The sequence below is a fragment of the Oncorhynchus keta genome, chromosome 34 (assembly GCF_023373465.1).
Source record: "Oncorhynchus keta strain PuntledgeMale-10-30-2019 chromosome 34, Oket_V2, whole genome shotgun sequence".
Classification (NCBI taxonomy): domain Eukaryota; kingdom Metazoa; phylum Chordata; class Actinopteri; order Salmoniformes; family Salmonidae; genus Oncorhynchus; species Oncorhynchus keta.
In genome coordinates, this window is record NC_068454.1 from 76,768,047 (window position 1) to 76,791,520 (window position 23,474).

Below are 23,474 nucleotides of genomic sequence, written 5' to 3' on the forward strand. Positions count from 1 at the left end.
TGCAAGTCTTGGTGATTTAAATGCATGGCTCCCTAGGACCTAAATTATAGCTGTACTTTCCCAGCATATTGCAGTGTAATGAGTGTGATGAGTGTTGTAGGGAGGTTTGCCTCAGCCGGCACGACACTGTGGCTTTAAGATGGATAGGTCAGCTGGGCACCCAAGGCAGCACAGCAGTGGCACTAATGACGTCTCCTCAACTCCCCCCACCACCTCCCCCCTACCACACACACACACACACACACACACACACACACACACACACACACACACACACACACACACACACACACACACACACACACACACACACACACACACACACACACACACACACACACACACTGACCTCCTTGAGTAGGAAGGAGGAGGCTGCGAAGGCAAACGACCAGCCGTAGCGGTAGTTGAAAAACTGTTCAGGCTCCCTCGGTCTGTTCATCACCTCATCATTAATACTGGAGATGTAGAGCACCAGCCCCACCACCAGACTCAGGCCTGGAGAGGGAGGGAGAGAGAGAGGGGGGGCGGAGGGAGGAAGAGAAGGAGGGAGGGAGAAAGGGGGAGGGAGAGAAAGAGAGAGAAGGAGAGAGCGAGAGCAACATGACATTACCACTGACACCCTGAGACAGATAGAGAGACAGACAGAGGGGTGGGACATTACCACTGACACCAACAAAGTCAAGGAAGAGAGAGGGTGAAAGGGAAAGGGACATAACGTTAACAATGACACTAAAAGAGAGAGAGGACTCTGAGGGGCAAAGTGTGTGTGAGAGAGAGAGATTACTGTACGAAAGACACACATATTCACCCTGTACACCCTACTTGACAAACAAACAAACCAAAACAAAGGCAAAGTCTTCTCATGCTTAGTTGATTTCAAAAAAGCTTTTGCCTAAATTTGGCAAGTGATGTAGGAGGAAAAACATAAAACTTTATAAAATCCATGTACACAAACAACAAGTACAAGGTTAAAATTGAAAAAAACCCACACATATTTCTTTCCACAAGGCTGTGGGGTGAGACAGGGATGCAGCTTAAGAACCACCCTCTTCAATATATATACATATACATATATATACACAGTGGGGCAAAAATGATTTAGTCAGCCACCCAATTGTGCATGTTCTCCCACTTAAAAGATGAGAGAGGCCTGTAATTTTCATCATAGGTACACTTCAACCATGACAGACAAAATGAGAAAGAAAAAAAATCCAGAAAATCACATTGTAGGATTTTGTATTCATTTATTTGCAAATTATGGTGGAAAATAAGTATTTGGTCACCTACAAACAAGCAAGATTTCTGGCTCTCAGACCTGTAACTTCTTCTTTAAGAGGCTCCTCTGTCCTCCACTCATTACCTGTATTAATGGCACCTGTTTGAACTTGTTATCAGTATAAAAGAGACCTGTCCACAACCTCAAACAGTCACACTCCAAACTCCACTATGGCCAAGACCAAAGAGCTGTCAAAGGACACCAGAAACAAAATTGTAGACCTGCACCAGGCTGGGAAGACTGAATCTGCAATAGGTAAGCAGCTTGGTTTGAAGAAATCAACTGTGGGAGCAATTATTAGGAAATGGAAGACATACAAGACCACTGATAATCTCCCTCGATCTTGGGCTCCACGCAAGATCTCACCCCGTGGGGTCAAAATGATCACAAGAACGGTGAGCAAAAATCCCAGAACCACACGGGGGGACCTAGTGAATGACCTACAGAGCGCTGGGACCAAAGCAACAAAGCCTACCATCAGTAACACACTACGCCACCAGGGACTCAAATCCTGCAGTGCCAGACGTGTCCCCCTGCTTAAGCCAATACATGTCCAGGCCCGGCTGAAGTTTGCTAGAGAGCATTTGGATGATCCAGAAGATCTTCACCTAGATCTTCTGCACAGATTTTGTCAGACCTTGGCCCTGACAGTAAATCTCAGTAAGACAAAAATAATGGTGTTCCAAAAAAGGACCAGTTGCCAGGACCATGAATACAGATTCCATCTGGACACTGTTGCCCTAGAGCACATAAAAAACGTTACATACCTCGGCCTAACCATCAGCACCACAGGTAACTTCCACAAAGCTGTGAACGAGCTGAGAGACAAGGCAAGAAGGGCCTTCTATGCCATCAAAAGGAACAATAAATTCGACATACCAATTAGGATCTGGCTGAAAATACTTGAATCAGTTATAGAACCCGTTGCCTTTTATGGTTGTGAGGTCTGGGGTCCGCTCACCAACCAAGAATTCACAAAATGGAACAAACAACAGATTGACACTCTGCATGCAGAATTCTGCTAACATATCCCCTGTGTACAACGTAAACCACCAAATAATGTATGCAGAGCAGAATTAGGCCAATACCTACTAATGATCCAAATCCAGAAAAGATCGGCTAAATTCTACAACCATCTAAAAGGAAGTGATTCCCAAACCTTCCATAACAAAGCCATCACCTACAGAGAGACGAACCTGGAGAAGAGTCCCCTGAGCAAGCTTGTCCTGGGGCTCTGTTCACACATAAAGACCCCACAGAGCCCATGACAGCAACACAATTAGACCCAACCAAATCATGAGAAAACAAAAAGATAAGTACTTGACACATTGGAAAGAATTACCAAAAAAACAGAGAACTAGAATAATGTTTCGCCTTAAACAGAGAGTACACAGTGGCAGAATACCTGACCACCTGGCTTTTTGGCCTTTTTGGCCTAATATACCTGGTTTTTCTAACATATCATAGGTGAATTGTTATGTTTTGAGTGCCATTCTTGATATCTTCTCATCTCTCTCTCTCTCAATTCAATTCAATTCAATTCAAGGGGCATTATTGGCATGGGAAACGAGTGTTAACATTGCCAAAGCAAGTGAGGATATGGAGCACCTTCATCACTGCTGCCTCCTGGGCAAAGCAGAAAAGTCCCCAAACAGCTTCACAGAGGATAGATATTTCTCTGATTTACAATACAAAATACACTACCAGTCAAAACGTTTGGACACACCTACTCATTCTAGGATTTTTCTTAACTTTCTATGGCTGCAGGGGCAGTATTGAGTAGCTTGGATGAAAAGGTGCCCATTGTAAAATGGCCAGCTCAGCTCGGCAGTCTCAGTTGCTAATATATGCATATTATTATTAGTATGGGATAGAAAACACTCTAGTTTCCAAAACTGTCAAAATATTGTCTGTTATTATAACAGAACTGATATTGCAGGCCAAACCCTGAGGAAAATCAAAACAGAACCAGATTCCTTTCCCTATCGCTTCCTCAAGGTGTGAACAGTCTTCAGACATAGTTTCAGGCTTTTATTTTGAAAAAATTAGCCAGAACGATAACATTGCGTCAAGCGTTCACATGAGTTTTGCTCCCGCAACAGAATTTGGACAGCCATTGTTTTCCCCTCTCCTACTGTGAAAGACATTTGCGGTTGATATATGATCGATTATATATTTTAAAAACAACCTGAGGATTGATTATAAAAAATGTTTGCCATTTTTCTGTGGACATTATGGAAACTATGGAATTTGGAATTTTCCTCTGCGTTGTCTTAACCGCTATTTCCTGTGGATTTCTGAACATAACGCAACAAACAAAAGGGAGGTATTTTGGATCTAAAAATAATCTTTATAGAACTAAAAGGAACATTTGTTGTGTAACTGGGAGTCTCGTGAGTGAAAACATCCGAAGATCAAAGGTAAACGATTAATTTGATTGCTTTTCTGATATTCGTGACAGAGCTACCTGATGCTAAGTGTACTTAATGTTTATCGTGCGATCGATAAACTTACACAAACGCTTGGATTGCTTTCGCTGTAAAGCATAATTTCAAAATCTGACACGACAGGTGGATTAACAAAAGGCTAAGCTGTGTTTTGCAATATTGCACTTGTGATTTCCTGAATATAAATATTTTAGGTAATATTATTTGACTGTGGCACTATGCTATTCAACGGTTGCTGATGACAATTATCCCGCTTAAGGGATGGGTAGCCTTAAGAAGTTAATTTGTACTATTTTCTAAATTTCTAGACTGTAGTGAAGACATCAACACTATAAAATAACACGTATGGAATCATGTAGTAACAAAAAAAAGTGTTTAACATATCAAAATATGTTTTAGATTCTTCAAAGTAGACACCCTTTGCGTTGATGACAGGTTTGCACACCCATGGCATTCTCTCAACCATCTTCACCTGGAATGCTTTTCCAACAGTCTTGAAGGAGTTCCCACATGCTGAGCACTTGTTGGCTGCTTTTCCTTCACTGTGCGGTTCAAAACCATCTCAATTGGGTTGTGGTCGGGTGACTGTGGGGGCCAGGGGTTTTAGATGCAGCACTCCATCACTCTCTTTAATGGTCAAATAGCCCTTACACAGCCTGGAGGTGTGTTTTGGGTCATTGTCCTGTTGAAAAACAAATGATAGTCCTCTAAGCGCAAACCAGATTGGATGGCGTATCGCTGCAGAATGCTGTGGTAGCCATGCTGGTTAAGTGTGCCTTGAATTATAAATAAATCACAGACTGTGTCACCAGCAAAGCACCCCCACACCTCCTCCTCCATGCTTCACGGTGGGAACCCCACATGCGGAGATCATCCGTTCACCTACTCTGCTTCTCACAAAGACATGGTGGTTGAAACCAAAAATCTCTAATTTGGACTCATCAGACCAAAGAACCGATGATTTCCACTGGTCTAATGTCATTTGCTCATGTTTCTTGGCCCAAGCAAGTCTCTTATTATTGGTGTCCTTTTGATGTGGTTTCTCTGCAGCAATTCGGCCATGAACGACTGATTTACGCAGACTCCACTGAACAGTTGTTAGAGGAATTAAATTCCTATATGTTTAATACCCAATTAAATGAATACACTCAGCCCATTTCTAAGTATTTGTAAGAAACTTATTTGCATAAAATCAAGCACTAGCGTTTATTATCGAGAGTACTGAACATGATGCAATTTACAACAGGTTATAAACTGAAAATTACGTCATTAGGTTTCGAACTGTCCCGTCTCTCCTCCACTCCGGTACAATGGCAGTATAGTTCTCAAGCCTTCCTACATAGACCCCCACCAGTATAGATAATTTATGACCAAGCCAAGGTCTTCCTGTGTAGATAAGCATTCTAGCCAGTCCGACAATAAGTTCATTCATTTCTACCAAGGAACAGATAGTCATTGTTCTAATTCTTGATTATAATTACACACATTATATTCAGTACTAGGATTAAAATAACATTCATACATCTATACAGTAACATAATAGTATTCTGATTAGTCAGTCCTGATTGAAATGTATACATAATTAGTCATTATTGATCAAAAATCCCTTAACAACAGTGGATGTTGAGATGTGTCTGTTACTTAAATTCTGTGAAGCATTCATTTTGGGCAGCAATCTGAGATGCAGTTAACTCTAATGAACTGCAGCAGAGGTAACTCTGGCTCTTCCATTCATATGGCGGTCCTCATGAGAGCCAATTTCATCATAGAGCTTAATGGTTTTTGCAACAGCACTTGAAGAAACTTTCAAAGTTCTTGAGATTTTCCGGATTAACTGACCTTCATGTCTTAAAGTAATAATGGACTCTAGTTTCTCTTTGCTTATTTGAGCTGTTCTTTCATAATATGGACTTGCTATTTACCAAATAGGGCTATCTTCTGTATACCACCCCTACCTTGTCACAACACAACTGATTGGCTCAAACGCATTAAGAAGAAATACCACAAATGAACTTTTAACAAGGCACACCTATTAATTGAAAGGCATTCCAGGTGACTACCTCATGAAGCTGGTTGAGAGAATACCAAGATTCTGAAAAGCTGTCAAGGCAAAAGGGTGGCTACTTTGAAGAACCTGAAATATAAAATATATTTGGATTTGTTTACTATATGATTACATATGTGTTCATAGTTTTTGATGTCTTCTTTATTATTCTACAATGTAGAAAATAGTCAAAATAAAGAAAAACCATGGAATGAGTAGGTGTGTCCAAACTATTGACTGGTACTGTATGTCGACACATTTTTAGAATGAACCCTTGTCAACAGAAATTCCTGATGACACCAGTGATTGTTCTGCTCAACTTGACCTTATTCAGAGATATTATTTGCAGTAATAATGGTCAGACCCTGTTCAGGTGGTACAGGAGACATCCAAAAGTAAAAATAGAGCAATGATGGAGTGGCTAGGCTGAAACAGGATGAAGACAGCAATAATCAATCACAGTTGGAAGGAGACAGAAGGGGCCAGATATGAATCACACACAGATAAGCCTTGTTCAAATTAACATGATTTAGGAGTGACAGAGGATATGGACACATACAGTAATAATCAAGGCCAAATGGAGTGGCCTATTTACCTGAGAGGATGGATGAAGGCAGTAATAATCAAGGCCAAATGGAGTGGCCTATTTACCTGAGAGGATGGATGAAGGCAGTAATAATCAAGGCCAAATGGAGTGGCCTATTTACGTGAGAGGATGGATGAAGGCAGTAATAATCAAGGCCAGATGGAGTGGCCTATTTACCTGAGAGGATGGATGAAGGCAGTAATAATCAAGGCCAAATGGAGTGGCCTATTTACCTGAGAGGATGGATGAAGGCAGTAATAATCAAGGCCAAATGGAGTGGCCTATTTACCTGAGAGGATGGATGAAGGCAGTAATAATCAAGGCCAAATGGAGTGGCCTATTTACCTGAGAGGATGGATGAAGGCAGTAATAATCAAGGCCAGATGGAGTGGCCTATTTACCAGAGAGGATGGATGAAGGCAGTAATAATCAAGGCCAAATGGAGTGGCCTATTTACCTGAGAGGATGGATGAAGGCAGTAATAATCAAGGCCAGATGGAGTGGCCTATTTACCTGAGAGGATGGATGAAGGCAGTAATAATCAAGGCCAGATGGAGTGGCCTATTTACCTGAGAGGATGGATGAAGGCAGTAATAATCAAGGCCAAATGGAGTGGCCTATTTACCTGAGAGGATGGATGAAGGCAGTAATAATCAAGGCCAGATGGAGTGGCCTATTTACCTGAGAGGATGGATGAAGGCAGTAATAATCAAGGCCAGATGGAGTGGCCTATTTACCTGAGAGGATGGATGAAGGCAGTAATAATCAAGGCCAGATGGAGTGGCCTATCTACCCGAGAGGATGGATGAAGGCAGTAATAATCAAGGCCAGATGGAGTGGCCTATTTACCTGAGAGGATGGATGAAGGCAGTAATAATCAAGGCCAAATGGAGTGGCCTATTTACCCGAGAGGATGGATGAAGGCAGTAATAATCAAGGCCAGATGGAGTGGCATATTTACCTGAGAGGATGGATGAAGGCAGTAATAATCAAGGCCAGATGGAGTGGCCTATTTACCTGAGAGGATGGATGAAGGCAGTAATAATAAAAGGCCAGATGGAGTGGCCTATTTACCTGAGAGGATGAAGAAGATCCCGGAGATGAATGCAAGGATGGTGCGCTGGGGCCGGATGTGTCCGATGTTACTGATGACAAAGGCCGTGAAGACGAAGAGCAGAGACACCATGGGGAACGGAGTGGCCGTCCGCACCATCTCTACAGGGTCACAGTGTTAGAGGTTAGAGGTCATAGCAGAGACACCATGGGGAACGGAGTGGCTGTCCGCACCATCTCTACAGGGTCACAGTGTTAGAGGTCATAGCAGAGACACCATGGGGAACGGAGTGGCCGTCCGCACCATCTCTACAGGGTCACAGTGTTAGAGGTAAAATGTTATGCGCTAACCATAATAGAGAGCAATAGTAATGGCGTCTTTTTGTAGGTATCAACTTCGCCATGGCTCATTGGCCAAAGCCTATTGGGAAATTGGGGTTTGGGAGAGGTTTTGAATAAACACCAAAAAATAAGGTATGTTGTAAACACAGGCTTAGGGAGACCTTACACGTTTTGTTCTATGAGATAATTATCAGCTAACGTCACTTTTTGTGAGTTTTTAAGCATTTACAATTGAAGTCGGAAGTTTACATACACCTTAGCCAAATCCATTGAAACTCAGTTTCACAATTCCTGACATTTGACCCTAGCAAAAATCCCTGTTTTAGGTCAGTTAGGATCACCACTTTACTTTAAGAATGTGAAATGTCAGAATAATTGTAGAGAGAATAAATCATTTCAGATTTGATTTCTTTCTTCACATTCCCAGTGGGTCAGAACTTCACATACACTCAATTAGTATTTGGTAGCATTGCCTTTAAATTGGTTAACTTGGGTCAAATGTTTCGGATAGCCTTCCACAGGCTTCCCACAATAAGTTGGGTGAATTTTGGCACATTCCTCCTGACAGAGCTGGTGTAACTGAGTCAGGTTTGTAGGCCTCCTTGCTCATGCACGCTTTTTCAGTTCTGCACTCAAATTTTCTATGGGATTGAGATCAGGGCTTTGTGGTGGCCACTCCAATACGTTGACTTTGTTGTCCTTAAGCCATTTTGCCACAACTTTGGAAATATGCTTGAGGTCATTGTCCATTTGGAAGACCAATTTGCGACCAAGCTTTAACTTCCTGACAATGTCTTGAGAAGTTGCTTCAATTTATCCACATAATTTTCCTCTCTCATGATGCCATCTATTTTGTGAAGTGCACCAGTCCCTCCTGCAGCAACGCACCCCAACAACATGATGCTGCCACCCCCGTGCTTCACGGTTGGGATGGTGTTCTTTGGCTTGCAAGCATCCCCCTTTTTCCTCCAAATATAACGATGGTCATTATGGCCAAACAGTTCTATTTTTGTTTCATCAGACAAGAGGACATTTCTCCAAAAGGTATAATCTTTGTCCCCATATGCAGTTGCAAACCGTAGTATGGCTTTTTTTTGCTGGTTTTGGAGCAGTGGCTTCTTCCTTGCTGAGCGGCCTTTCAGGTTATGTCGATATAGGACTCGTTTTACTGTGGATATAGATACTTTTGTACCCGTTTCCTCCAGCATCTTCACAAGGTCCTTTGCTGTTGTTCTGGGATTCATTCACACTTTTCGCACTAAAGTACATTCATCTCTAGGAGACAGAACGAGTCTCCTTCCTGAGCGGTATGGCGGCTGCGTGGTCCCATGATGTTTATACTTGCGTACTATTGTTTGTACAGATGAACGTGGTACCTTCAGGCGTTTGGAAATTGCTTCCAAGGATGAACCATACTTGTGGATGTATACAATTGTTTTCCTGAGGTCTTAGCTGATTTCTTTTGATTTTCCCATGATGTGAAGCAAAGATGCACTGTCTGAAGGTAGTTCTTGAAATACATCCACAGGTATACTTTCAATTGACACAAATTATGTCAATTAGCCTATCAGAAGCTTCTAAAGCCATGACATAATTTTCTGGAATTTTTCAAGCTGTTTAAAGGCATAGTCAATTTAGTGTATGTAAACTGGAATTTATGAGTGAATTATAAGTGAAATAATCTGTTTAGAAACAATTGTTGGAAAATTGACTTGTGTCATCTACAAGGTAGTTGTCCTAACCGACTTTCCAGAACTATAGTTTGTTCACAAGAAATTAGTGGAGTGGTTGAAAAATTAATTTCAATGACTCCAACCTAAGTGTATGTAAACGTCCGACTTCAACTGTATGTAATCATAACAAACACATAAATTACAAAGCTGCTTCATAACAATGAATACATGCCATGTTAACTGACTGCTATTATCTCATAGAACAAAATGTATAAGATCTCCTAAACCTGTGTTAACCCTAGAACTGATTTTTTTCTCTGTTTATCCAAAACCCCAATTCATTTCCCCATAGGCTTTGGCCAACGAGCTGAACAAACCAGAAGTAACTCATTTCCGTTTTTTAGAGCTACAAGTTGGTGAGCTCTATGCTGAGTGTGCAGTGTAAAGCTGTAAGTGTAGGGTACAGTATACTCACTCAGAATATTAGCAGTATTCTCTGTGGTGATCTCTATCTCTGGCTCAGTGAAATACTCTGACGCCACACATCTCCCGTTCTCTGTCCCTGAGAGAGAAGGGAAAGAAAGAGGAGTGTATAAAATTGAGGCTTGCATGAGAAAGAGAGAGGGAGGCAGATACATACATACATACATACAGGGGTGGACTGGGACCAAAAATCTGTCCTACCATTTCTAACACAATGGACCATTTGTTTCTATGAGCCCCCCACACCGGCCCGTTTTGTTATTGGAGGCCCCCATGTTTTGCCAGTTAATTATAATTTTGCACAAAGAAAACAAGTTAGGCAAAAAAATGGACCAGCCCATCTGGCAATTTCCCAAAATGCCAGATGGCCAGTCTACCCCTGCGTACGTTAATGAAAAAATAATATAGTATATCAAATTGAGATTGTGATGTTGCACTGATATAAGGTCCGTGTTGCATTTTCCCCTAATGGTTAACGTTCAGATTTAGAAGGAGTGAACTGATCCTAGATTGACTATGGCTAATTCTATCCGGAGCATATTGGTCAGTTCACCACTGCTATTGAGGGTCAGAGATCATATGTACCCGCCACGAAGCAGACCCTCCAGAGGCCAGAGTGCAGGGCCATCTTGACCTCCATGCTCTGGTTCTGCTGCAGCACAATGCCCTCCTCCATCAACAGCCAGTAGTCTGTAGACACAGCCACGCCCACCAGCAGCAGACCACACGCCCCAAACACCGTGGACAGGATGGTCAGTGCTCTGCTACTGCACGAACTCATCTAGAGACAGGGAGAGCGGGAGGAGAGGGAGTGGAGGGAGGGAGAAGGAGAGAGCAAGGATAAGTCAGACTTATTGCATGAAGTCTTCAGAGAGGAGCGAGAGACAAAGCAATGAGAGAGATAGAAAACTCTTAATTTTAAGTCAGACTTTTAGATTAAACTAATTTACAGAGAGAGAGAAAGAGAGAGGGAGGGAGACAGATACCTCGTTCAAAAGTCATGCTGAGAGAAAGAGTTTATTTCTAAACCACCCTTTGTAATATTAACCACTACACAACATGTCAGGGGCTACAGTAGCTTGAATACCACACACACGGTTTTCAAACACTTGTTGAGCTTCACATGTACATTTTTCAGGTGTTTTCCCTCATGACATTTTTTTTACGAGTTAATTTTTTTACCACTTCCAGCTACATCTGAGGGGTATTCCAGAAATATGGTTTAACAAATTCAGGATTTCCTGAACATATCAGGCTTGTCTTAACCAGATGAGGAAGTCCAGGATTTCTTGGTTCCCACTCCAACAAAGTCTTAGTCCACCTGCATCGCGTCCTTTGATTGGCGACCCTCGCCGCCGACCTTGGCCTAGTAACCCTCACCAAGGACCCCACTGGACTGAGGGGCAGCTCCGGACTGAGGGGCAGCTCGGGACTGAGGGGTAGCTCGGGCAGGTAGTTGGCTCTGGCAGATCCTGGCTGGCTGGCGGTTCCGGCAGATCCTGGCTGACTGGCGTTTCCGGCAGATCCTGGCTGACTGGTGGATCTGGAAGATCCTGGCTGACTGGCTGCTCCATGCAGACTGGCTGCTCTATGCAGACTGGCAGCTCTGGCTGCTCCATGCAGACTGGCAGCTCTGGCTGCTCCATGCAGACTGGCAGCTCTGGCAGCGCTGAACAGGCAGGAGACTCCGGCAGCGCTGGAGAGGAGGAAGTCTCTGGCAGCGCTAAACAGGCGGGAGACTCCGGCAGCGCTGGAGAGGAGGAAGGCTCTGGCAGCGCTAAACAGGCGGGAGACTCCGGCAGCGCTGGAGAGGAGGAAGGCTCTGGCAGCGCTAAACAGGTGGGAGACTCCAGCAGCGCTGGAGAGGAGGAAGGCTCTGACAGCGCTAGACAGGCGGGAGACTCCGGCAGCGCTGGAGAGGAGGAAGGCTCTGGCAGCGCTGGACAGGTGAAGCGCACTGAAGGCCTGGTGCGTGGTGCTGGCACTGGTGGTACTGGGCCGAGGACACGCACAGGAAGCCTGATGCGGGGAGCTGCCACCAGAGGGCTGATGCGTGGAGGTGGTACTGGATAGACCGGACCGTGCAGGCGCACTGGAGCTCTTGAGCACCGAGCCTGCCCAACCTTAGCTGTTTGAATACTCGCACTGGGCTATGCAGGCGAACCGGAGACACCGAGCGCAAGGTTGGTGCCATGTAAGCTGGTCCAAGGAGACGCACTGGAGACCAGATGCGTAGAGCTGGCTTCATGACACTTGGCTCGATGCTTACTCTAGCCCGGCCAATACGCGGACGTGGTATGTACCACACCGGGCTATGCACCCGCACTGGAGACTCCGTGCGCACCACAGCATAACACGGTGCCTGCCCGGTCTCTCTAGTACCCCGGTAAGCACAGGAAGTTTTTCGCAGGTCTCCTAACTGGCGTAGCCATACTCCCTGTGAGCTTCCCCCCCAAGAAATTTTTGGGGCTGACTCTCGGGCTTCCATCCGCTTCGCCGTGCTGCCTCCTCATATCAGCGGCGACATTCTCCAGGCTGTGCCCAGGGTCCTTTTCCATCCAAAATCTCCTCCCAAGTCCAGAAGTCCTGTGATCGCTACTCCTCCTGCCGCTGCCTGTCACCACGCCGCTTGGTCCTGTTGTGGTGGGTGATTCTGTCACGGTTTTCTTCTATCTCCTCTGACGAAGAGGTGTAGTAAGGCTCGGACCAAAATGCGGCGTAGTTGGTGTTCATGTTCTTTAATAAAGGAAAAACTCAAACATGAACATAATACAAAAAACAAACACAGTGAAAAACCGTAACAGCCTATGCTGGTGCAAACTAACACAGAGACAGGAACAATCACCCACGAAACACTCAAAGAATATGGCTGCCTAAATATGGTTCCCAATCAGAGACAACGATAAACACCTGCATCTGATTGAGAACCACTTCAGGCAACCATAGACTTTTTTCTAGATAACCCTACTAATACACAATCCCAATACCTACAAAAAACCCAAGACAAAACACATCACATAAATAAACCCATGTCACACCCTGGCCTGACCAAAATAATAAAGAAAACACAAAATACTAAGACCAGGGCGTGACAGTTCCAGAACCGCTGCTTTTCGTTTAAGGTATTCGGCTGAAGTGAAGTGCAGATTGGTTGACCAGCTGGCGCGTGCACGCGACCTTCAAAAAGGTCCTCATTTTGATGACAGAAAAAATGACAGATATGGAGTCAAAAAACAGAGCCCAATATTTCAGAAGTCTAGAACAAGAAACAATTGTACAACACAACAAATATGTTCAGATATTTCTCCCAAAAGTAATACATCTGCTGCCACAAAAGCCAGAGAGGGAGCCTGGCAGAAAGTTGCAGACAGTGTTAAATGGTTCCAATATCTAATAGGCCTAGTTTACACATATGGCTAATTAGGAACAATGCTTTCACTTTATAGAGCACTGTTATTGCAGCGCTGGTGATATTACGTGTCAAGGCTTTGGCCTAATATGTCAATTGTAGTGACCTATGTCACAATTGCAATGGTAGGACCATTCCATAGCCTATGTAGAATGAATACTAATGTATTGAATTCATAGAGTGCATCTCGTGACAACACTGGCAGCAATGTTGTTCAATGTTTAGTTGTAACCCCATGGGAGTCAGATCATCTGACAAAAGAAAGAAGGAAGGAAGATCATTGAATTCAATGACTGTTTGTGAAAATGATTTGGTTTGGTGAAAGTTTAGGCTACAGTACCTGTCTGTTTATGCTGTTAAAGTTGTTTCAATTCACGTAGTCTCCTTCATCTGGTCCAGAGGGTGTTTGAATGGGAGATATGTGACCATCTAGAGCACCAATGATGTTTGGAAAATCCGGGGATGAATTAGGCGATGTATTATTTTTATCATGTTGCCTAGATGTATTATTTTGAGATTAGCAAAGCATCGCTGGCATTCAACTGATCGCAGCCTATTGTACCTGCATTCTATAAAAGTTCTCCTTGATTATTTGGACAACTTGATGGCCAGGGAATGCAACACAGGCATAAAAAAAACATATTCAATGAGAGGCAGACTTCTTCCGGCTTTACACACCGTTGCCTTGCCATATAGTTCAGCATCGCCCACATTGTACAGGACATTTCCAGTGGCAAGACAATCTCTAAGCAATACACATAGTTTCTGAATGATCTAAACGATATATTTGAGGTCCAAAAATGTGTTCCCTTTGTAAAGTACGGCGAACAATGCAGGCTCCGATGTCAAGTGGATTTTCCAAGGAGACAAGCCATAGTGAAGAACAAGAATCTGATGATAAGGCTCTCTTTCAAGCTCTCTTTCTGGAGGCGGAAATTCCGAGATTGCACAAATTCTGGTTTTGACAGATCTCGCTAAATCACTAATCCGGCTTTTTGCTACACCCGTCTGGGCTCCCATTTGGGGACCAACCAGAAACGCCCCTGCTTAGTTTCAGAGGCAAACCAGCAGTGGGATGCAGGGTAACATGATGCTGGAATGTGCCAACACTTGAAAAAAGGCAGTGACAGCAAATGCCAGGGTAAAGTAACCAACTATAGGGAAACCTGCAGGAAAGAGAGAGACGTTTTATTTAATTACAGTATCATACCAAATGAAAGTTCGATTTTTACATTTGATTCCACATGAGAAAGTGAGATTTTCACATGTAAAAGTTTTGTGAGGCACATGTGAAAAGATGGCGTTAACATGTGAACTAAATTTAATACATGTGAAAACAGCTATCTCACATTGAAACTGCAAATTTAACATGTGCTTTTTTGCAAGGTCACACAAATAAGTCATTTTGTCGCTAAAGAGGAGTTACAACACATGCATTTGGGAACCAATCGCAGAAAAGATCGAACGGCAGAGAGATGATGAGGGCCAAGTTAATGATCATCAACAAGCACACACACAGGTTCCATTGTGATTCCGACATGAACTTTCCAGGCCTTAGTGCTTGTTGACTGACCAACACTGCACTGCATATCCTCTCTCCCCAGTCAGCACGCTGGGTGTGTGTGTGGTAATTCATCCTGTGTGTTCATTCATCACCCATTTGCGACACAATCGGAGGGATGAAGGAGAGGAGGGATGAATGGAGAGGGAAGAGTGAATGGAGCCTGTCCACTGCTCTTGTACACTGCTGTTGTCCATTCTGTCCTCACATCACCCTGAAGAGTCATTTGGTCAGTGGTCCTCAATGCTGTTTCAGAATAACTGTCTTCGTCGGAGATGAGCTTCCGGTCTATGTTCAGTTTCTCATTGATCACACTAATGGTTAAGGATAGGATGTGGAGAGGGGAAGCTGATTCTAGACCTGTGGCTATGGGCAGCTTCTACCCAGAGTGACATCCCACTGGAAAAGCATGCTGGGAGAGAAGGCATTTATTTTGGATGTGCTTATTGTGCAGTGAATGGAGCGAATGGAGAGGGAAGGAGGGATGAAAGTAGAGGGAAGGAGGGATGAATGTAGAGGGAAGGAGGGATGAATGGAGAGTGAAGGAGGGATGAAAGTAGAGGGAAGGAGGGATGAAAGTAGAGGGAAGGAGGGATGAATGGAGAGGGATGGAGGGATGAAGTAGAGGGAAGGAGGGATGAAAGTAGAGGGAAGGAGGGATGAATGGAGAGGGATGGAGGGATGAAGTAGAGGGAAGGAGGGATGAATGTAGAGGGAAGGAGGGATGAATGGAGAGTGAAGGAGGGATGAAAGTAGAGGGAAGGAGGGATGAATGGAGAGTGAAGGAGGGATGAAAGTAGAGGGAAGGAGGGATGAAAGTAGAGGGAAGGAGGGATGAATGGAGAGGGATGGAGGGATGAAGTAGAGGGAAGGAGGGATGCATGTAGAGGGAAGGAGGGATGAATGGAGAGGGAAGGAGGGATGAATGTAGAGGGACGGAGGGATGAATGGAGAGGGAAGGAGGGATGAAAGTAGAGGGAAGGAGGGATGAAAGTAGAGGGAAGGAGGGATGAATGGAGAGGGAAGGAGGGATGAAAGTAGAGGGAAGGAGGGATGAATGGAGAGGGAAGGAGGGATGAATGTAGAGGGAAGGAGGGATGAATGTAGAGGGAAGGAGGGATGCATGGAGAGGGAAGGAGGGATGAAAGTAGAGGGAAGAAGAGATGAAAGTAGAGGGAAGGAGGGATGAATGGAGAGGGAAGGAGGGATGAATGTAGAGGGACGGAGGGATGAATGGAGAGGGAAGGAGGGATGAAAGTAGAGGGAAGGAGGGATGAATGTAGAGGGAAGGAGGGATGAATGGAGAGGGAAGGAGGGATGAAAGTAGAGGGAAGGAGGGATGAATGGAGAGGGAAGGAGGGATGAATGGAGAGGGAAGGATGGATGAATGTAGAGGGAAGGTGGGATGAATGGAGAGGGAAGGAGGGATGAATGTAGAGGGAAGGAGGGATGAATGTAGAGGGAAGGAGGGATGAATGTAGAGGGAAGGAGGGATGAAAGTAGAGGAAAGGAGGGATGAAAGTAGAGGGAAGGAGGGATGAAAGTAGAGGGAAGGAGGGATGAATGGAGAGGGAAGGAGGGGTGAATGTAGAGGGAAGGAGGGATGAAAGTAGAGGGAAGGAGGGATGAAAGTAGAGGGAAGGAGGGATGAAAGTAGAGGGAAGGAGGGATGAATGGAGAGGGAAGGAGGGATGAAAGTAGAGGGAAGGAGGGATGAAAGTAGAGGGAAGGAGGGATGAATGGAGAGGGAAGGAGGGATGAAAGTAGAGGGAAGGAGGGATGAATGGAGAGGGAAGAGTGAATGGAGCCTGGCTTTCTGAGCGAGGGATTGGAGGATTGGAAGGGATGGAGGCAGGCAGCCGGAGAGGGACTTAAAGAGCTGGGAGAAGGGAATTAAGAATAGGGTGGAGAGAGAGACAGATTCAACGGAGGGAAACAGATAAAAATACAAAGGCAGGAAGGAAGACAGACAGACAGTGAACGGAGGATAACTATGGAAACAGCTAGCAAAACTCTACACGCATATGTTATTTATACTACTGATTTGCTGTTGTGGATTATTAAGTGATAATTACTTTAACATACTGATGAAATGGTGTTGTGGATTATTAGGTGATAATTACTTTAACATACTGATGAAATGGTGTTGTGGATTATTAGATGATAATTACTTTAACATACTGATGAAATGGTGTTGCTCAGAGACTGTCTCCCTCCTAATTGGATATCCTTCTCATTCTCTCCGTCTCCCTCTATTTCAACATGTCATTGTGTTTCTTCCTTTCTCCTTCCCTCTGTTTCTTTCCTTCTTTCTCCTTCCCTCTGTTTCTTTCCTTCTTTCTCCTTTCCTCTGTTTCTTTCCTTCTTTCTCCTTCCCTCTGTTTCTTTCCTTTCCTCTGTTTCTCCCTTCCCCTCTGTTTCTTTCTTCTTTTCCTTCTGTTTCTCCTTCCTTCCCTCTGTTTCTTTCCTTCTTTCTCCTTCCCTCTGTTTCTTTCTTTCCTTCTTTCTCCTTCCCTCTGTTTCTTTCCTTCTCTTCATGTCTTCCCCTTACTTCTGTCTCCCTCACATCTTCATTTTCACCCTCTTCCCAATGTTTTCCCCTTCCTCCTCCTTCCCGTTTCATTCCTCAGTGTCCTTCCCTCTCTCCTTCCCTCCACCACCATTTTCATCTGGTCATGTTTCTCTCCCTGTGTTGTCTCTCCAGTCTGTGTGGTGACTCAGCGGAGCCCCCAGAGCTGAGTGGAGACGCATGGGCCTGGGGGGCGACATTGTGTGTGTGTGTGTGTGGGGGGGGAGACATGACAGTACAGAATCTGGGGCTAGATAAGGAGGACCAGTCAGAGACATTAATTCACAGATACAGAGCAGAATAGATCTGACTAAAGCCAGAGACATGGAAAGAAGAGGAGGGGGAGCAGAACGGACTAAAGACAGAGATATAGAAAGAGGAGGGGGAATAGCTAGAAGAGAGACAGAGAGAATAGGAGGAGTGACTAGAAGAGAGACAGAGAGGAGAGGAGGGGTGACTAGAAGCGAGACAGAGAGGAGAGGAGAGGAGAAGGAGAGATATGATGAGATAGGATAGGAGGAGTGACTAGAAGAGAGACAGAGAGGAGAGGAGGAGGAGAGATATGATGAGAGAGGAGAGGAGGAGTGACTAGAAGAGAGACATAGAGAATAGGAGGAGTGACTAGAAGAGAGACAGAGAGGAGAGGAGGGGTGACTAGAAGCGAGACAGAGAGGAGAGGAGAGGAGAAGGAGAGATATGATGAGATAGGATAGGAGGAGTGACTAGAAGAGAGACAGAGAGGAGAGGAGGAGGAGAGATATGATAAGAGAGGAGAGGAGGAGGAGAGATATGATGAGAGGACAGGAGGAGTGACTAGAAGAGAGACAGAGAGGAGAGGAGGAGGAGAGATATTATGAGAGGATAGGAGGAGTGCCTTGAAGAGACAGAGAGGAGAGGAGGAGTGACTAGAAGAGAGACATACAGGAGAGGAGGAGGAGAGATATGATGAGAAGATAGGAGGAGTGACTAGAAAATAGACATACAGGAGAGGAGGAGTGACTAGAAAAGAGACATACAGGAGAGGAGGAGTGACAAGAAAAGAGACATACAGGAGAGAAGGAGTGACTAGAAAAGAGACATACAGGAGAGGAGGAGGAGAGATATGATTAGAGGAGAGGAGGAGTGACTAGAAGAGAGACATACAGGAGAGGAGGAGTGACTAGAAGAGAGACATACAGGAGAGGAGGAGGAGAGATATGATTAGAGGAGAGGAGGAGTGACTAGAAGAGAGACATACAGGAGAGGAGGAGGAGAGATATGATTAGAGGAGAGGAGGAGTGACTAGAAGAGAGACATACAGGATAGGAGGAGTGACTAGAAGAGAGACATACAGGAGAGGAGGAGGAGAGGTCCAAAAAAAGTAAGGGAGTAATCAAGACAAGAAGTCAGATATGAAGAATGAATGGAAGAAATACACACAAGGAGTGGTCAGTGAAGATTCAGCACAACTCTGCAGTATTTCTAAAAGCTGTCCCCTCCCTGCTGCCCTCACTCACTGACATTTACATTTCAGTCATTTAGCAGACACTCTTTTCCCTCACTGCCCCTCACTGATGTGATAGGCCTGGATGGGTAGACGCTATATGGTGGAAACTACTACTTACTGTGAACCAGACGCCTCCGATTCACAGAGGGGATAACTTAAAACCTCTTGAATCTAGGGGGCATTTTTTCATTTTTGGAAAAATAACGTTCCCGAAGTAAACAGGCTATTTTGTCAGGACAAGATGCTAGAATATGCATATAATTGACAGCTTAGGATAGAAAACACTCGAAAGTTTCCAAAACTGTAAAAATATTGTCTGTGAGTATAACCATTAGCTCTGACAAATTGAAAACTCTAGTCATTGGCGACTCCATTACCTGCAGTATTAGACTTAAAACAAATCATCCAGCGATCATACACTGTTTAACAGGGGGCAGGGCTACCGACGTTAAGGCTAATCTGAAGATGGTGCTGGCTAAAGCTAAAACTGGCGAGTGTAGAGAGTATAGAGATATTGTTATCCACGTCGGCACCAACGATGTTAGGATGAAACAGTCAGAGATCACCAAGCGCAACATAGCTTCTGCGTGTAAATCAGCTAGAAAGATGTGTCGGCATCGAGTAATTGTCTCTGGCCCCCTCCCAGTTAGGGGGAGTGATGAGCTCTACAGCAGAGTCTCACAACTCAATCGCTGGTTGAAAACTGTTTTCTGCCCCTCCCAAAAGATAGAATTTGTAGATAATTGGCCCTCTTTCTGGGACTCACCCACAAACAGGACCAAGCCTGACCTGCTGAGGAGTGACGGACTCCATCCTAGCTGGAGGGGTGCACTCATCTTATCTACCAACATAGACAGGGCTCTAACTCCTCTAGCTCCACAATGAAATAGGGTGCAGGGCAGGCAGCAGGCTGTTAGCTAGCCTGCCAGCATAGTGGAGTCTGCCACTAGCACAGTCAGTGTAGTCAGCTCAGCTATCACCATTGTGACCGTGTCTGTGCCTCGACCTAGGTTGGGCAAAACTAAACATGGCGGTGTTCGCCTTAGCAATCTCACTAGGATAAAGACCACCTCCATTCCTGTCATTATTGAAAGAGATCATGATACCTCACATCTCAAAATAGGGCTACTTAATGTTAGATCCCTTACTTCAAAGGCAATTATAGTCAATGAACTAATCACTGATCATAATCTTGATGTGATTGGCCTGACTGAAACATGGCTTAAGCCCGATGAATTTACTGTGTTAAATGAGGCCTCACCTCCTGGCTACACTAGTGACCATATCCCCCGTGCATCCCGCAAAGGCGGAGGTGTTGCTAACATTTACGATAGCAAATTTCAATTTGCAAATAAAAAAAATTATGTTTTCGTCTTTTGAGCTTCTAGTCATGAAATCTATGCAGCCTACTCAATCACTTTTTATAGCTACTGTTTACAGGCCTCCTGGGCCATATACAGCGTTCCTCACTGAGTTCCCTGAATTCCTATCGGACCTTGTAGTCATAGCAGATAATATTCTAATCTTTGGTGACTTTAATATTCACATGGAAAAGTCCACAGACCCACTCCAAAAGGCTTTCGGAGCCATCATCGACTCAGTGGGTTTTGTCCAACATGTCTCTGGACCCACTCACTGTCACAGTCATACGCTGGACCTAGTTTTGTCCCATGGAATAAATGTTGTGGATCTTAATGTTTTTCCTCATAATCCTGGACTATCGGACCACCATTTTATTATGTTTATTACGTTTGCAACAAATAATCTGCTCAGACCCCAACCAAGGAACATCAAAAGTCGTGCTATAAATTCACAGACAACACAAAGATTCCTTGATGTCCTTCCAGATTGCCTCTGTCTACCCAAGGACGCCAGAGGCAAAAATCAGTTAACCACCTAACTGAGGAACTCAATTTAACCTTGCGCAATACCCTAGATGCAGTTACACCCCAAAAAACTAAAAACATTTCTCAGAAGAAACTAGCTCCCTGGTACACAGAAAATACCCGAGCTCTGAAGCAAGCTTCCAGAAAATTGGAACGGAAATGGCGCCACACCAAACTAGAAGTCTTCCGACTAGCTTGGAAAGACAGTACCGTGCAGTACCGACGAGCTCTCACTGCTGCTCGATCATCCTATTTTTCTAACTTAATTGAGGAAAATAAGAACAATCTGAAATTCCTTTTTGATACTGTCGCAAAGCTAACTAAAAAGCAGCATTCCCCAAGAGACGATGACTTTCACTTTAGCAGTGATAAATTCATGAACTTCTTTGAGGAAAAGATTATGATTATTAGAAAGCAAATTACGGACTCCTCTTTAAATCTGCGTATTCCTTCAAAGCTCAGTTGTCCTGAGTCTGCACAACTCTCCCAGGACCTAGGATCAAGAGAGACGCTCAAGTGTTTTAATACTATATCTCTTGACACAATGATGAAAATAATCATGGCCTCTAAACCTTCAAGCTGCATACTGGACCCTATTCCAACTAAACTACTGAAAGAGCTGCTTCCTGTGCTTGGCCCTCCTATGTTGAACATAATAAACGGCTCTCTATCCACCGGATGTGTACCAAACTCACTAAAAGTGGCAGTAATGAAGCCTCTCTTGAAAAAGCCAAACCTTGACCCAGAAAATATAAAAAACTATCGGCCTATATCGAATCTTCCATTCCTCTCAAAATTTTTAGAAAAGGCTGTTGCGCAGCAACTTACTGCCTTCCTGAAGACAAACAATGTATACGAAATGCTTCAGTCTGGTTTTAGACCCCATCATAGCACTGAGACGGCACTTGCGAAGGTGGTACATTTCATTTTAATGGAATCGGACCGAGGCTCTGCATCTGTCCTCGTGCTCCTAGACCTTAGTGCTGCTTTTGATACCATCGATCACCACATTCTTTTGGAGAGATTGGAAACCCAAATTGGTCTACACGGACAAGTTCTGGCCTGGTTTAGATCTTATATGTCGGAAAGATATCAGTTTGTCTCTGTGAATGGTTTGTCCTCTGACAAATCAACTGTAAATGTCGGTGTTCCTCGAGGTTCCGTTTTAGGACCACTATTGTTTTCACTATATATTTTACCTCTTGGGGATGTTATTCGAAAACATAATGTTAACTTTCACTGCTATGCGGATGACACACAGCTGTACATTTCAATGAAACATGGTGAAGCCCCAAAATTGCCCTTGCTAGAAGCATGTGTTTCAGACATAAGGAAGTGGATGGCTGCACACTTTCTACTTTTAAACTCGGACAAAACAGAGATGATTGTTCTAGGTCCCAAGAAACAAAGAGATCTTTTGTTGAATCTGACAATTAATCTTAATGGTTGTACAGTCGTCTCAAATAAAACTGTGAAGGACCTCGGCATTACTCTGGACCCTGATCTCTCTTTTGAAGAACATATCAAGACCATTTCAAGGACAGGTTTTTTCCATCTACGTAACATTGCAAAAATCAGAAACTTTCTGTCCAAAAATGATGCCGAAAAATTCATCCATGCTTTTGTCACTTCGAGGTTAGACTACTGCAATGCTCTACTTTCCGGCTACCTGGATAAAGCACTAAATAAACTTCAGTTGGTGCTAAATACGGCTGCTAGAATCCTGACTAGAACCAACAAATTTGATCATATTACTCCAGTGCTCGCCTCTCTACACTGGCTTCCTGTTAAAGCGAGGGCTGATTTCAAGGTTTTACTGCTAACCTACAAAGCATTACATGGGCTTGCTCCTACCTATCTCTCTGATTTGGTCCTGCCGTACATACCTACACGTACGCTACGGTCACAAGACGCAGGCCTCCTAATTGTCCCTAGAATTTCTAAGCAAACAGCTGGAGGCAGGGCTTTATCCTATAGAGCTCCATTTTTATGGAACGGTCTGCCTAACCATGTCAGAGACGGAACCTCGGTCTCAACCTTTAAGTCTTTACTGAAGACTCGTCTCTTCAGTGGGTCATATGATTGAGTGTAGTCTGGCCCAGGAGTGGGAAGGTGAACGGAAAGGCTCTGGAGCAACGAACCACCCTTGCTGTCTCTGCCTGGCCGGTTCCCCTCTTTCCACTGGGATTCTCTGCCTCTAACCCTATTACAGGGGCTGAGTCACTGGCTTACTGGGGCTCTCTCATGCCGTCCCTGGAAGGGGTGCGTCACCTGAGTGGGTTGATTCACTGATGTGGTCATCCTGTCTGGGTTGGCGCCCCCCCTTGGGTTGTGCCATGGTGGAGATCTTTGTGGGCTGTACTCAGCCTTGTCTCAGGATGGTAAGTTGGTGGTTGAAGATATCCCTCTAGTGGTGTGGGGGCTGTGGTTTGGCAAAGTGGGTGGGGTTATATCCTTCCTGTTTGGCCCTGTCCGGGGGTGTCCTCGGATGGGGCCACAGTGTCTCCTGACCCCTCCTGTCTCAGCCTCCAGTATTTATGCTGCAGTAGTTTATGTGTCGGTGGCTAGGGTCAGTTTGTTATATCTGGAGTACTTCTCCTGTCCTATTCGCTGTCCTGTGTGAATCTTAGTGTGCGTTCTCTAATTCTCTCCTTCTCTC

At 44.5% G+C, this 23,474-nt stretch overlaps 1 protein-coding gene across 1 annotated transcript in view; it reads right to left on the bottom strand.

Annotated features, from left to right (window-relative positions):
• The window catches only part of LOC127915258 (voltage-dependent calcium channel gamma-7 subunit-like), a 35,630-nt gene that overhangs the window by 6,966 nt on the left and 5,190 nt on the right, over nt 1–23,474 (bottom strand). Inside the window, exons 2-5 of the mRNA XM_052494972.1 lie at nt 10,490–10,685; nt 9,897–9,983; nt 7,428–7,568; nt 350–495 (exon numbers count right to left, since the gene is read on the bottom strand). Coding sequence (XP_052350932.1) covers nt 350–495; nt 7,428–7,568; nt 9,897–9,983; nt 10,490–10,685 — 570 coding nt within the window. The remainder of the gene's footprint in view (nt 1–349; nt 496–7,427; nt 7,569–9,896; nt 9,984–10,489; nt 10,686–23,474) is intronic.